The following is a 16,207-nucleotide window of genomic DNA, read 5'->3' as shown; positions in this document are numbered from 1 at the left end:
CCGTCTACCAGGAAATTTTAGAGCACTTCATGCTTCTCTCTGCCGACAAGCTTATTGGAGATGTTAATTTCATTCTCCAGCAGGACTTGGCACGTGTCCACATTGCCAAAGTATCAGTACTGGTTTAAAAACAACAGTATCACTGTGCTTGATTGGCCAGCAAACTCGCCTGACCTTAACCCCATAGAGATATACACACATACATAACCTGCAGATATAGGGTTAATCTGCAGATTATATAGTGTTACTAACCGGCACGGCAACCGCACTTAGCCTGAACGCGTCGGGGTGAAAATGAACTTTATTCTCCCCTGCAGCATTCCAGTTTCAGTCACGGAGGTGGTTCAGTCACCGTTCTGAGAAAAGAGAGCGGCAGCTATAACTGCACCCCGGCCCTGACTGGCACTGGCTCTGCATTTGGGCTTTGTATATTCAGAGAAATAACTGAACCCGCGCCAGCGCCGCCCTCGTGAATGAAATCCAAACACTGCCAGGGAAATAAAGTTCATTTTCTTCCTGCAGAGTTCAGCTAAGTGAGGGCAAGTTAGTAACACTGTTAACCTGCAGATTAACCCCGTATCTGCAGGTTAAGGCTATGTGCACACGTTCAGGATTTTGCGCAGTTTTTCGCTATAAAAATGCGATAAAACCGCAAAAAAACACATACATTAAGCATCCTATTATTAGAATGCAATCCGCCATTTTTTTGCACATGTTGCGTTTTTTTCTGCGGCCGAATCGCATTCTGGAAAAAAACACAGCATGTTCATTCTTTGTGCGGAATCGCGGGGATTCTGTACACATAGGAATGCATTGATCCGCTAACTTTCCGCATGCGTTTTACCCGCGGCACAGTTGCGGAATTGCCGTGGAAATTTGCGCGGCAATTCCGGACGTGTGCACATAGCCTGATAGCGTTTTTCTGGTGACAGGTTCCCTTTAAGTGCTTCTGATGAATTTTTGTTCAGGTCATCACAGTCCTCGGGATGAAATCCAGACCACTGACGGTAAAGGAGAGAATGTTGACCTATTGTACATCCCAATAGAGAAAAGCAAGAGCTTAAAAAAATAAATAAATAAATAATACAAGACCCTTATATCCATCAAATGACTACACGTGTCTAATTTGGGGGATTTTTCTTTATTTAGTCATCTCTAATAATTACATTTCACAATCACTTTTTCTTAATGAAAGTTCAGGCCATTTCAGACAAGCACTGTTCCAGGGCAGCCATGCCATATATATTAGCCTTCTCTATACCTCCATGATGCTGGATAAGCTCTCTGCAAGGGGCGCTGATCTGAGCTAGCTGTGTGAGAAGGGCCTGCAGCACAGGCACTAGCTGGAAATCTACAGATTCTGGTGAAGCCTTATCCAGTAGGCTCAGTATGCCTTGTAACCAGCCAGATGTAAGCACCAGAGTGCACAGCCAGGGCAGCAGAGGAAGGCAGGCAGAGAATGCTTGTACCCCCAGGAACCACAATTCAGAGATGTCTGCCCATGCCTGCGCATAGCCATCACTCAGGGCAATATGTTGTTTTTCTTCATCGGGTTCACAGGACAGCACATGGCTATGGCTCAAGAACTTGATTACCGCCAAAAAGAAATCCTGGGAGAAACTTTCCTGCACAACTGAAATAAAAAGAAGAAATTGATTCAATTAGACGCAAGTCCCAGACTTTACAAGCTTAATTAAAGGGAACCTGACAACAGGATATACCTTTATTAACTAATTACAGCGCTGCATTTATCATTAATCACTGATGTTAAGAGAAAGTTGCTAGGCTACTTGTAAAAATCAGAATTTTAACCTTGTATTCCTGCATATTCCAATTAGTTTGACTAATGGACAGGCATGGACTTAATGCTGAGCTGCCCAGCTATCTGATATCACTCACACGTCATGGGTTAGAGCCTTTATATTGCCCCATTGCCTCTCGGCTTCCTAAATTACAAGTATAACCGGTGGCAGTCGCCGTGTCTTGGTCATTCACAGTGATTTGCCCATGTGCCACACAGTGCAGACCCAAAGTCTCACCAGCAGAGAGCTTCCAACTGCAGATGTGCTGTGCCGCCATGTATAGTGCGGCACACAGGCAGAAGTTAACTGTACATGTGCCAGTACCTCAGGGCTCAGAACATTCACACTTCTGCAGGCAACAGGAATCACATGTCCTATCTCAGTCACTATTCCTTGCCAACTTGTGATCTGCCTCCTGGGAAGAGTATTCTTTATACTAGGCACAGTGATGAGTGTTTGCCTGTTGTAGGTCTTTCATCTATGGACAGATTAAAAGGTGTTCTCCACCTTTTTCAAACAGTTTCCACCTTATAAAATAATAGCAGCAGCTGTACTTCCCTCCAGTGTGGGTACGCTTCTAGTGGCGTCGACTCTTCCAGGCCTCACGTGACATTGTTACCTCATGCAATGCCTACAGCCAATCAGCAGCTGCTTCACGCTCCCCTCCTGCCAACCAATTATACATTCATGAGGAAGCAAGAGATCAACCACAAGTCTGAATTGGATTTGTCTGAAGGAGGGGGCACGTGAAGCGGCTGGCAATTAATAGTCACGCAAGCCGCTGGAGAGCCGACGCCAACACTGCTGGAACTCCACACATACAGGAGGGGAGTATAATTGTTATTATTTTATAAGGGTGAAAAATAGTTGGTTGAAAAGGAGTTGTCTGAGCATTGAGCAATCCCTTTAAAAGGAGATGTCTGATCAAAATACACTGTTCAAACGAATAAAGGAAACACTAAAATACCGCATCCTAGATTTCACTGAATGAAATCGTTCAGTTGAAAATCTTTATTCATTTCATAGTGGGATGCCTTGAGAATAACACATAAAGATGAATGAAAATCAAAATGAATATACCATGGATTTGGAATGACCCTCAAAATCAAAGTGGAAAAATCAAATTACAGGCTGATCCAACTTCAGTGGAAATGCCTCAAGACAAGGAAATAATGTTCAGTAGTGTGTCTGTGTGGCCTCCACGTGCCTTTATGATCTCCCTACAACACCTGAGCATTCTCCTGGAGAGGCGGTGGATGTTCTCCTGAGGGATCTCCTCCCAGACCTGGATTAAAGCATCCGTCAGCTCCTGGACAGTCTGTGGTGCAACATGGTATGATGTCTCAGAAGTGCTCGATTGGATACAGGTCTGGGGAACAGGCGGGCCAGTCCATAGCATCAATGCCTTCATCATGCTGGACCTGCTGACATTTCAGCTACATGATGTCATGCATCAGAAGGGTCCCAGGGCCCACTGCACCTGCATATGGTCTTAATGGGTCTGAGGTTCCCATCCTGGTGCCTAATGGCAGTCAGGGTTCCTCTGGCGAGCACATGGAGGGCTGTGTTGCTCTCCAAAGAAATGCCTCCCCACACCATTACTGACAAACTGGTCATGCTGGAGAATGTTGCAGGCAGCAGAACGTTCTTGACAGCGTCTCCAGACTGTCACATGTGCTCAGTGTAAACCTGCAATCTTCTATTATGAGCACAGGGGCATCAAAGTCTAGTCTGCCAATCCTGGTGTTCTCTGGCAAATGCCAATCGCACTGCACGGTGTTGGGCTGTACGCACAACACCCACTTGGGGACGTCAGGCCCTCATACCACCCTAGAGTCATTTTGCTGGGCTCTGGAACTGCTCCACCTTGCAAAGAGGAGGAGGTAGTGATCCTACTGCTGGGTTGTTGCCCTCCTATGGCCCCGTCTAAATCTCCTGGTGTACTGGCCTGTATCCTGGTATTTGCTGCATGCTATGGGCACTGTGCTGCCACAGATACCCTTTTTTGCCACAGCTCGCATTGATGTGCCATCCTGGATGAGCTGCACTACCTGAGCAACTTCTTTGTATTGCTACTGTACCTCTAGGGGGAGAGCAATGACAAAATGCAAAACGTGTCCAAAACACCCGAAAAGGATGAGAACAGAGAAATGGTCTGTGGACACCACCTGCAGGAACCACTCCTTTATAAGGGTTGTCTTGCCAATATTTATCTGTTTGTTCAATTTACGCAACAGGAGAAATGGATTCACAATCAGTGTTGCTTCATAACTAGATAGGTTGATTTCACAGTGCGATTGAATTGGAGTTACATAGTGTTGTTTAAGTGGTCCCTTTATTTTTTTGAGCAGTGTATATTGATGACCTATCCATGATACATCTGACATCCGTGTGATAAAACATTAACTTCCAAAAAAACAAACAAAATATAAATATATCACACACACAGTGGCACATGATATACACTAAGCTGTAAGCAAACATGAAATTATATTAAATTTATACCGCACTAATTAAAATCTGACTAGTGTTAGATCCTACCTGCTCTTTAAATTAGTAGGCTATTAGCCCGGGATAGGCATATTTAATAAAGATTAGTTTTACGGTCCCATCAAAGAAAGGTCACCTTCTCATGGCTGGTGGGAACACATGAATTCACCAATTTGTGAGCTAAGTACCTTCATTTTATAAGTACTGTATATACTCGAGTATAAGCCGAGATTTTCAGCCCATCTTTTTAGGATGAAAGTGCCCCTCTCGGCTTATACTAGAGTCATTGTCCCAGGAGGTGGCCGGGGAAGGGGGAGCGGCAGCTGTCAAATCATACTCACCTGCTCCTGTCGCGTCTCTGCATGTCCCTGCTTCTCCCGCGTCCGCAGCTCTTCCTGTGTTCAGCGGTCACGTGGTACCGCTCAATAAAGTAATGAATATGGACGCAACTCCACTCCCATAGGGATGGAGCGCATATTCGTTACTTTAATGAGCGGTACCAGTGACCGCTGAACACAGGAACAAGCTGCCGGCGTCAGAGACCATCGCATCGGAGAAGCTGCCAGGGACCGCGCCGGGAGGGTGAGTATAATGGGGGAGGGTAAGCATTGCGATATTCACCTGTTAGCATCTTATGGGGCCATAATCAATCTTTATGCAGGATTATATGGAGGCAAATGTTTCTATGGAGCATTTTATGGGGCCATTATTAACCTTTGTGCAGCATTATATTGGGCATATTTTTGTATGAAGCATCTTATGGGGCCCATCATGAACTTTATGGGGCATTATATGGGGCTCCTGATTCAATATGGATATTCAAAAACACAACCTACTGATGTCTCAATCAATTTCACTTATTGGTACCTATTTTTATTATTTACCGGTAGCTGCTGCATTTCCCACCCTAGGCTTATACTCGAGTCATTAAGTTTTCTAAGTTTTTTGTGGCAAAATTAAGGGCGCCAGCTTATACTTGGGTCGGTTTATACTCGAGTATATACGGTATATTTTATATATCAGTAATGCAGTCTAAGTTTCACATATTCATTGTTTGCATACATCCTAGCATATGTAGAAGGCTGCTGTATTCTCGTTTGCCAATTACAAGCTCCGGACGTGGCTGGATGTAAACACACGGAAAGGAGCTGAACGTGCAACTCTATTCCACGACTTGTGTACGTTGCTGGGCGCTACCCAACGGCTCCTGCCCTCAATAGGAACCATTCTGCAGCACCCAGCAGAGGCCACACTGAAAGGAGCTTTACTTTACAGCTTCATTAAATGTATTTATTACATTTGGCTCCGCCGGATAATGTAACAGCTGTTGTGTGCGGGTGAGGAGTGTCGGACCCACGCTGATTTTGGTAACCTGCCTCACAAATTGATCATCAACATATTTTTTGACTGGACAGCTCCTTAACAGAGGATTTCAAAAGATTTGGTTACCTGGAGAGGAAGCAAGTAAGCGACTCATCATCAGTCCCAGAGTGGAAAGGTTCGCCACCAGAACCAGTTGGCCTTCCCTTAGCAGTTTTTCAGGAAGAGACTGCATAAGAAGTTTCAGAAGGGAGACAAAGCAGCTTTCCTGACTGGTGGATGTGAGACATAATGAAAGAAACAAATTATACACTGTGTACTAATATAAAAGTGCCCCACTAAAAGTGGAAAGGTTACAGCCATAAATATTTCACAGGATGGAAAAATTAAAATTAAGAGCAGATACAGCTTTGATTACAAATCATTAATTTGTCTGATTAATTTCTATAGACATATGAGGGAAGGTTTGTTTGTGGGACGAGATGTAGTTTTTAATGCTACCCTTTAATTTAATAGATAAGGGGTTGATTCATCAAGACAGGCACACCCACAAACTAATGCAAAGCCCAGACATGGTAGTATTGCAATTACCTGCTGACATGTTAAAGGAGTTGTTCCATGAACAAAGTTCATTTTAATCAATAGATCTTGGAATAATAACTTCCACAAAGGGTCAATTTTTGAGGATATGGAGGAATTGCTCCAATTTGATTGCTTTCAAACAACAAGCCCGCGACCTTAGGGGGAGGTTCCTGGAAAGCAGCTAGCCCAAAAAGATTTTGAGTGACGCATCAAGAGAGGCCCTAAAAAAAGGGACAGAACTAACTGACTTGCCTCTACCCCGGATATGATAAAAGACTAATGAGATTAGATCTATAACTACATTTAACAATGGTGCCCAACAGGCGAGATCAATCCTGCAAAAATACTGGGAGGTACTACAATTAGATTGGGGATCTAATTACATCTAACCCAAAGATTACATATAAAAAGTCATTCATAGCAACACAACAGGAAAGCACGAGATCAGGTCCTTTATAAATTGCTGGAGCGAAGGTGCGATATATAAAGAAACATGTGAACGTGGCTGCAAATCTGTGGGCAAACTAAAACATTTAGGAGAAGGGTTGGTTGAACACCTCTGAGAAAGTAAAATAAAAAAAAAAAGACCCTCACTGTTAACCTAGAACATTCTGGAAAAATGTACTTAAATTTATGGATATTAATAAAGGTGAAGAAACCACCCATGAGGGTGTGTGAGGGGGAAGGATTGGGATAGCTCTATCCTACAGTGCAAAACCAAGATGGGTCTACCACCTTAAGACAGGGTCTTGAACGGAAAGCTTAACCTTTAGTAGTTTCACCCGAGTATGGCCTAAAAGGGTTTTATAGTTAGGGAGAGATGACGACGAGTGGGGGTTAACAGTGTCAGCCAAATAGATAACTTTCTAATAGGGCCTTCAGAGTATATTCTCTCCCCTCATTCTATAATAAATAAGAATATATGTATGAGGATTTTTGAACATATCCCCTATGCCTACATAATAAAAAGGTCTCCACCTTATCAACATTTACACATCTACATACAGTACAGACCAAAAGTTTGGACACACCTTCCCATTTAAAGATTTTTCTGTATTTTCATTACTATGAAAATTGTACATTCACACTGAAGGCATCAAAACTATGAATTAACACATGTGGAATTATATACTGAAATTATGTCTTATATTCTAGGTTCTTCAAAGTAGCTTTGCTTTGATGACTGCTATGTACACTCTTGGCATTATTTTGATGAGCTTCAAGAGGTAGTCACCGGGAATGGTCTTTCAACAATCTTGAAGGAGTTCCCAGAGATGCTTAGCACTTGTTGGCCCTTTTGCCTTCACTCTGCGGTCCAGCTCACCCCAAACCATCTCGATTGGGTACAGGTCTGGTGACTGTGGAGGCCAGTTCATCTGACTTAGCACCCCATCACTCTCCTTCTTGGTCAAATAGCCCTTACACAGCCTGGAGGTGTGTTTGGGGGCATTGTCCAGTTGAAAAATAAACGATGGTCCAACTAAACGCAAGCCGGATGGAATAGCATGCCACTGCAAGATGCTGTGGTAGCCATGCTGGTACAGTATGCCTTCAATTTTGAATAAATCCCCAACAGTGTCACCAGCAAAGCACCCCCACACCATCACACCTCCTCCTCCATGTTTCACAGTGTGAACCAGGCCTGCTGCACAAAGTCTCCTCTTAACAATTGTTGTAGAGATGTGTCTGCTGCTAGAACTCTGTGGGGCATTGACCTGGTCTCTAATCTGAGCTGCTGTTAACCTGCGATTTGAGGCTGGTGACTCAGATAAACTTATTCTCAGAAGCAGAGGTGACTCTTGGTCTTCCTTTCCTGGGCAGTCCTCACGTGAGCCAGTTTCTTTGTAGCGCTTGATGGTTTTTGCAACTGCACTTGGGGACACTTTCAAAGTTTTCCCAATTTTTCGGACTGACTGACCTTCATTTCTTAAAATAATGATGGCCACTCGTTTTTCTTTACTTAGCTGCTTTTTTCTTGCCATAATACAAATTCTAACAGTCTATTCAGTAGGACTATCAGCTGTGTATCCAACAGACTTCTGCACAACACAACTGATGGTCCCAACCCCATTTATAAGGCAAGAAATCCCATTTAGTAAACCTGACAGGGCACACCTGTGAAGTGAAAACCATTCCCGCTGACTACCTCTTGAAGCTCATCAAGAGAATGCCAAGAGTGTGCAAAGCAGTCATCAAAGCAAAAGGTGGCTACTTTGAAGAACCTAGAATATAAGGCATATTTTCAGTTGCTTCACACTTTTTTGTTAAGTATATAATTCCACATGTGTTAATTCATAGTTTTAATGCCTTCAGTGTGAATGTACAATTTTCATAGTCATGAAAATACAGAAACATCTTTAAATGAGAAGGTGTGTTCAAACTTTTGGTCTGTACTGTAAACATTTATTAAATTAAAAGATAACAGACAAAACCTTTAAATTCTCAGTACAAAAGGTTCTTAAAAAAGCACAGCTAAGGTCAAGGATCCCATACCTACCATACAAGGCTTGGCTCTGTCACCACTAGATTGAGGAAAACCCCACAGCAGCTCTGGAGACTCAGTTGGACTTCATATTTTCTTTCTGCAGCCAGATCTTGCTCAGTGGAGAAGATCTCCCACTTTTGCTGATAGTATTCACACAGAAGGGCAGGAACTCCTTCAGAGATTAGTATTTTCCGAGGAGCTTCTTCAGCACTCAAATGGCACAGAGCAGGAAGCAGGAACCTGAGGAAGAATAGATGTATGGTGACTTAATGCCACCGGGCATCGAAAACAACAAATCAGGCAGAGGCATGTTACAAACACACTGAAATGAACCATTTGTCCAACAAAGCTTTTAAGAAGACCTCAAAGTTTTATTCCAAGGTCTAGATCTGGCAGATCTTGTTAACCACAGAAGGCATCAGCCGTGTCCACTGACATTTGCAATTGGTAGACTGCCAAGAGGCAGCAGTACACAACAGGCTAGGCTCACACACGCTGCAGTTTCTTTTTCTGCATGATGGACACCCAAACAGATATCAAGAAGACACTGACATCATAGGAGGTATCAGGTTTTTGTTCAGTTCTTCTGTTTATATAATGGAACTCCAAGTGTTATAGTGCAAGGTTCACACTGGATCCCATTGACTAAAAAGATCTGTTGGTTTCTGCTGAGATGTTGGGAGTTGTTTTTTTTTTTTTTTATTTAAATGCCCTGCAAAAACACATTTGTTATTGCCGCGTTTGTAACGACATGTACTATAAAACTATCTGATTATTGTGCAGTGTGAAAAAAAAAAGTAGTAAACAAAATAATTATGTATAAGTTGGGTATACGTGTAATAGTTTCAACATGTAAAAGGTAACATGTCAATTATAGTGCAAAAAATATTGCATTTTAAACGTTAAGCAACAGTGTGCTAAGTATCCCCATGAATTTTAAGTGTAGTGTAGACTTGAAATAGATATGAGCAAAAAAAGGAGGAGAAACAGTCCACTACTAAAAGGTACAACTTTATTATAATTTAAACAAGATACATATGAGATCAGAACCTGTGTGTGGCTTGCTTACCCTTGTCCTTTTACATTTGGGTCTGCACTGGTCTCTAGCACGTCTGGGTGATGGTCATTTTTTCTCCTCATCATTCAACATCTATCATGTAATTACTCCTAACAGGTTCTTATCTCATATGTGTCTTGTTTAAATTATAATAAAGTTGTACCTTTTAGTAGTGGACTGTTTCTCCTCCTTTTTTTTCTCATGTCAATTATACTGTACTAGATGGTGGCCCGATTCTAACGCATCGGGTATTCTAGAATATGCATGTCCACGTAGTATATTGCACAGTCCACGTAGTATATTGCCCAGCCATGTAGTATATTGCCCAGTCACGTACTATATTACCCAGCCACGTAGTATATTGCCCAGTCACGTAGTATATTGCCCAGCCACGTAGTATATTGCCCAGCCACGTAGTATATTGCCCAGTCACGTAGTATATTGCCCAGTCACGTAGTATATTGCCCAGTCACGTAGTATATTGCCCAGCCACGTAGTATATTGCCCAGCCACGTAGTATATTGCCCAGCCACGTAGTATATTGCCCAGTCACGTAGTATATTGCCCAGTCACGTAGTATATTGCCCAGTCACGTAGTATATTGCCCAGGCATGTAGTATATTGCCCAGTGACGTAGTATATTGCCCAGGGCGGCACCGTGCCTAGAGCAGCACGGTGGCGCAGTGGTTAGTACTGCAGCCTTGCAGCGCTGGAGTCCTGGGTTCAAACCCCACCAAGGACAACATCTGCAAAGAGGTTTTATGTCCTCCCCGTGTTTGCGTGGGTTTCCTCCGGGCACTGCAGTTTCCTCCCACATTCCATAGACATACTGATAGGGAATTTAGATTGTGAGCCCCATCAGGGACAGTGATGATAATGTGTGCAAAATGTAAAGCTCTGCGGAATATGTTAGCGCTATATAAACAATAAAGATTATTATAAAGATTAAAGTCACGTAGTATATTGCTCAGTGACATAGTATATTGCCCAGCCACGTAGTATATTGCCCAGCAACGTAGTATATTGCCCAGCAACGTAGGTTTTTGTTTTTTTTATTATTTTTAACATTACATTTTTTACTATTGATGCCGCATAGGCAGCATCAATAGTAAAAAGTTGGGGACACACAGGGTTAATAGCGGCGGTAACGGAGTGCGTTACCCGCGGCATAACGCGGTCCGTTACCGCCGGCATTAACCCTGTGTTAGCGGTGGCTGGAGGGGAGTATGCGGGCGCCGGGCAGTGACCGCGGGGAGTAAGGAGCGGCCATTTTCTTCCGGACTGTGCCCGTTGCTGATTGGTCGTGGCAAAACAGCCACGACCAATCAGCGACTTGGATTTCCTTGACAGACAGAGGCCGCGACCAATGAATTTCCGTGACAGAAAGAAGGAAAGACAGAAAGACGGAACTGACCCTTAGACAATTATATAGTAGATGGTGAACTCCATGAAAGAAGTTAAAAATCTATTTCAGATCGATTGTTTTTTGTTCATGCCTCCTACCAAAAAAAAAATAATTATAAAGTGATCAAAAAGTCTTATGTAGCTAAAAATGGTACCAGTACAAAAAAAAAGATAAAAAATAAGCCCTCATACAGCTCTGTTGATGAAAGATTGTATAAAACACATGGTTCTCAGAATATCTGACAAATTATTATTAGAAAAGCATAAAAGCCAAAATCGACTGACGCCAAGGGGTTAAAGAAGCACTCCCATCAAATGCATTCAGCATATTACATAGCACTGTGTACGTACAATTGCTGATTATGCCTTTCTACCCAGTTAATTCTTCTCTTTTCCATATGGCATATGAATATGATATCACGTGATAAAAAAACTGACTAGCTGAATCCTTCTAAGCTCTAAGTAGAAACTGAGGATCAATTTTCCCTGTACAAGTCACTGCACAAGTCCCTGGTAGGGGAAGGAGTGGAGCAGCTGGGTCAAGAGTTGAAGAGGGGGATGATTTGTGCAGGGAGAGAAAATATTGTAGTTACTTACCGATAACGGTATTTCTCTGATCCCATGACGGCACCACGGAGAGAGGGATCTGCCCTCAGGGACAGGAAACCCACAGGTTAAAAAGGCAGGACCTCTCCGCCACCTCAGTTTGGTTTACATAGCCTTGCAAGGACTCTGCTGTAACTTAACTGGTTATTTATACACACAAAAAATTATAACTATATACATATATACGTTTTGTTTTTTTTCCGCGACACCGCGTCACTTAAAGCATTAGCAGTGTGTACACCCACACGTGAAGGGAGGGAATATACGGGTGCCGTCATGGGATCAGAGAAATACCGTTATCGGTAAGTAACTACGATATTCTCTTACCCCCATGACGGCACCGCGGAGAGAATTTCAAAGAATGAGTATTTAGGGTGGGACTACTGCCTCAAGAACTCTTCTACCAAAAGTTAAGTCTGAAGAGGAAGATAGGTCAAGCTGGTAGTGCTTGAAGAATGTAGAGGGAGAAGACCAAGTGGCTGCTCTACATATCTGGTCAATCGATGCCCCACCTCGTTGTGCCCAAGAAGTTGCCACCGACCTGGTTGAATAGGCCTTAATTGTGTCTGGAACTTGTTCCCCGGATGAGGTATATGACATCGTGATGGCATCTCTTACCCATCTCGCCAACATGGATTTTGATGCTTTGTGACCCTTATTTGGCCCCTGAAAACAGACAAACAGAGCCCTCCCTTTCCTACACTCCCTCGTAGCTGACAGATAGTGTGTTAGGCATCTCTTCACATCTAGTGTGTGCAGAACTTTCTCTTTTTCATTTTTAGGATTTGGGCAAAAAGATGGTAAAGCTATTTCTTGGGATCTATGGAATTTTGATGCCACTTTGGGGAGGTAGGATGGGTCAGTCCTAAGGACCACTCTGTCCTCTAATATTTGGGTTAGAGGCGGGTAAGCTGACAAGGCCTGCAAATCACTGATTCTGAGAGCTGAAGTTAGGGCCACTAACAAACCGGTTTTCAGAGAAATTACTTTTAAGGAAGCTTGCGATAAGGGTTCGAAAGGCGCTTTAGTTAGTGCCGAAAGGACTAGGTTCAGATCCCAGGGAGGTGCAGTGAGATGTATAACTGGTCTGGACCTAGTTGATGCTTTAATGAACCTTTTTACCCAGTGATTCCCCGCCAAGTCCTGGTTATAAAGGGCACCTAATGCTGCAACTTGAACTTTCAGAGTGCTTGTTGCCAAGCCTTTCTCTAACCCTTTTTGTAGGAATTCTAGAACTTCCTGAATTGGGATTTCTTCTGATAGACTAACCCCCGAACTGGAGAGGAACTTTTTCCAGACTTTGCCGTATGCTTTGGTAGTTATTGGTTTTCTACTGGCTAGTAGAGTTGAATTAAATTTGAAGAAAACCCCCTTTTTGTTAGAAGTTCCCTTTCAAAAGCCAGGCCGTCATATGTAAGCTTTTTATTTGTGGATGATTCACCGACCCCTGGTGCAGAAGGTCTGGGATATCTGGGAGGACCCAAGGATCCGATATGGACATTAGGCGTAGCCATGGGAACCATATTCTTTTCGGCCAGAACGGGGCTATCACGATAACTCTGGCTCTGTCCTCCCTGATCTTCTTCAGGACTAAGGGAATTAGCGCTATCGGAGGGAAAGTATAAGCTAGTTGGAAACGCCAGGGAATTAGCAACGCGTCTAGAGCCACTGGACTCCCCTGTGGATCTATTAAGCAAAAGGCCTTTGTTTTCCGGTTTTGATTGTTTGCGAATAAGTCTATATCCGGGGCCCCCCATTGATCCACTATGCGGTTGAATATTTCTGTGTTTATCTCCCATTCCCCCTGTTTTAATTGTGTTCTGCTCAAAAAATCTGCAGTCTGATTTTCTGACCCTTTGATGTGAAGGGCTGTTAGGGAGGACAGGTTGGCTTCTGCTCGTGACAGGATGGAATTTGTTACTTTCATTAGGGATTGAGACCTCGTCCCCCCCTGATGATTTAAATACGCCACTACCACCCTGTTGCCTGTCATTACTCTCACGTGATGGGAACGGAGGGAGGCTAAAAAGTGATTGACTTCATGTTTGAAGTAAGGGACTTCTCTTCCCTTGACCAAGGGAAGACACAGGACGCAGGAGTGCTATCCCCCATCCACTAAGGGTATTAAGCCTACATGTCCACCAGCAAGACGCAGATGCGCCGCTGTTACCCCTCTACAAGGCTTTATCCAGAACTGGCAAATCCATTAAACCACATACAACTTACCAGCAATTTAAGGCTGATACGCTGGCACCTGCAAAAAAGGTTGTCTCCAGTGACATACCAACTTTCTATTTAAATCGCAAACAGCAGCAAGACGCTGATGCACTGCTGCTATTCCTCAACAAGGTCACACTCAGCGAAAAATCAACTATTAGGCCATACTTGGTATTAAAGAGACTGCACCTGCCCCTTGACACTACAGGGACAACACCCTCTTTACCATAAGAGCCACTCATAAATCCTGGATTAAGTGCGACTATAGAGTAAGACCCGGGAGGGTCGAAACGTCAATCACATTGAGTCGCTTGTACAATTGTTCAATAAGTGCCTACTATTTGATCTGTCACATTTGATTGATTTCTGTTTTTCACTTGAATAAATTAGCAAGTTTCAAAAAATCCTTTTGTTTCTAAGATATTCCACACAGGGAGTGCAGTGGATTTCAATAATATTGACCCCAGTATGGACATTGCTTTCCTTAAAGTGACCAGCGGAGTGAGACTCAAATGGTTCACTAGACGTATCATGTTGGAAACTTTCATTTCCGGCAGACGACATTCTTGTTTTGTTGAGTCTATTATTATCCCCAAGTACTGTTGCACTTGTGATGGGATAAGCCTGGACTTTTCCAGGTTCAATAACCATCCTAGACTTGATAGGGCTGACATCACTCTGACTAGTTGCTGACTTCAATGTAGAAAGGATCTGCCCATCACTAGGAGGTCGTCCGGATAAGGGACAATCAACACATCTTGTTCCCTTATGTGGGCCATTACTTCCGCCATTAGTTTTGTAAACACCCTCGGGGCAATGGCTAGACCAAACGGAAGCGCTCTGTATTGGTAATGTTTTAGTTTCCCTTGTATCATCACCGCCACTCTGAGGTATTTTTGGAAATCTGGATGGATTGGCACATGATAACATGCGTCTTTTAGGTCTATAACAGCCATGAAACAAGACGGGAGAAGGGATCTGACACATGATTTTATTGTTTCCATTTTGAACTTTTCTATCACCAGGTATTTGTTCAATTTTCTCAAATGTATTATTACTCTGAAAGTTCCGTCTGGCTTCGTTCGAAGAAAGAGTGGAGAATAGAACCTTGTTTTTTCCTCCTGTTGCGGAACTTCCTTTAGAACTTTCTTTTCCAGAAGACTGAGGACTTCTTTCTGGATACTCAGTTGCTCGACCTCCGACTTCCTTTGTGGCGTTACCACAAATTGATTGTGTGGTCTTGTGTGAAACTTTAGCTTTAGGCCCCTCTCTATTATGTTTAAAAACAGGATTTTTGGTTGCTTACCGTAAAATCTGTTTCTTGGAGCCTTCATTGGGGGACACAGGAACCATGGGTGTATGCTGCTGCCACTAGAAGGCTGACACTATGCAAATAAAAAAGTTAGCTCCTCCTCTGCAGTGTACACCCCACTGACTGGCATTATACTCTTCAGTTAGTGAGAAAGCAGTAGGAGATAATGAACAAGGTTGAAAAACCATAACCACAAACTTGAGAATTATAAATGTGAGAACAGTCATAGAACATATAACAGAAACATTGGGAGGGAGCTGTGTCCCCCAATGGAGGCTCCAAGAAACAGATTTTACGGTAAGCAACCAAAAATCCTGTTTTCTTTATCGCCTCTCATTGGGGGACACAGGAACCATGGGACGTCCAAAAGCAGTCCCTGGGGTGGGAAAAACAGACTTCCATCAGGTCAGAGGACTCACCACTGCCGCCTGCAAGATCCTTCTGCCTAGGCTGGCGTCCGCCGAAGCGTAGGTATGGACCTTGTAAACTTTGGCGAACGTGTGGACGGAAGACCAAGTTGCCGCTTTGCAAAGCTGTAGGGCGGAAGGCCTGTGGCGCACCGCCCAGGAGGCGCCGACTGCCTGGGTAGAGTGAGCCTTAATCCCAGGAGGGGGCACTCTGTTCTTGACCCGGTATGCCTCCAAAATTGCCATTCTGATCCAGCGAGCAATAGTCGCCTTAGAAGCTGGTTGGCCTCTGCGCGTGCCATCAGGAATGACGAAAAAAGGAGTCAGTCTTCCAGAAAGTGGAAGTTCTATCCAGGTAGATCCTCACTGCCCTGACGAGGTCCAGCTTGTTCAACGATCGCTCCAGAGGATGAGTCGAAGCTGGACAAAAAGGAAGGTAGAATGATGTCCTCGTTGAGGTGGAAGGTGGAAACCACCTTAGGAAGAAAAGAAGGTGGAAGCCGGAAGACCACCTTGTCCTGGTGA

General features: G+C 43.6%; 1 protein-coding gene across 2 annotated transcripts in view; it reads right to left on the bottom strand.

Annotated features, from left to right (window-relative positions):
- Positions 1 to 1,122: 1,122 nt before the first annotated feature.
- NCDN (neurochondrin) overlaps positions 1,123 to 16,207 on the bottom strand; it is a 31,926-nt gene continuing 16,841 nt past the window's right edge. For both annotated transcript variants that reach the window (XM_069756831.1, XM_069756830.1), the window contains 3 exons: positions 8,692 to 8,919; positions 5,742 to 5,884; positions 1,123 to 1,633 (listed from right to left, as the gene is read on the bottom strand). In XM_069756831.1, coding sequence (XP_069612932.1) covers positions 1,197 to 1,633; positions 5,742 to 5,884; positions 8,692 to 8,919 — 808 coding nt within the window. In that variant the 3' untranslated portion in view covers positions 1,123 to 1,196. The remainder of the gene's footprint in view (positions 1,634 to 5,741; positions 5,885 to 8,691; positions 8,920 to 16,207) is intronic.

The sequence above is a fragment of the Ranitomeya imitator genome, chromosome 3 (assembly GCF_032444005.1).
Source record: "Ranitomeya imitator isolate aRanImi1 chromosome 3, aRanImi1.pri, whole genome shotgun sequence".
In the NCBI taxonomy this organism is placed as follows: Eukaryota; Metazoa; Chordata; class Amphibia; order Anura; family Dendrobatidae; genus Ranitomeya; species Ranitomeya imitator.
Note: the sequence above shows the minus strand (reverse complement) of the source record. Positions and strands in the feature narration are given on the sequence as shown.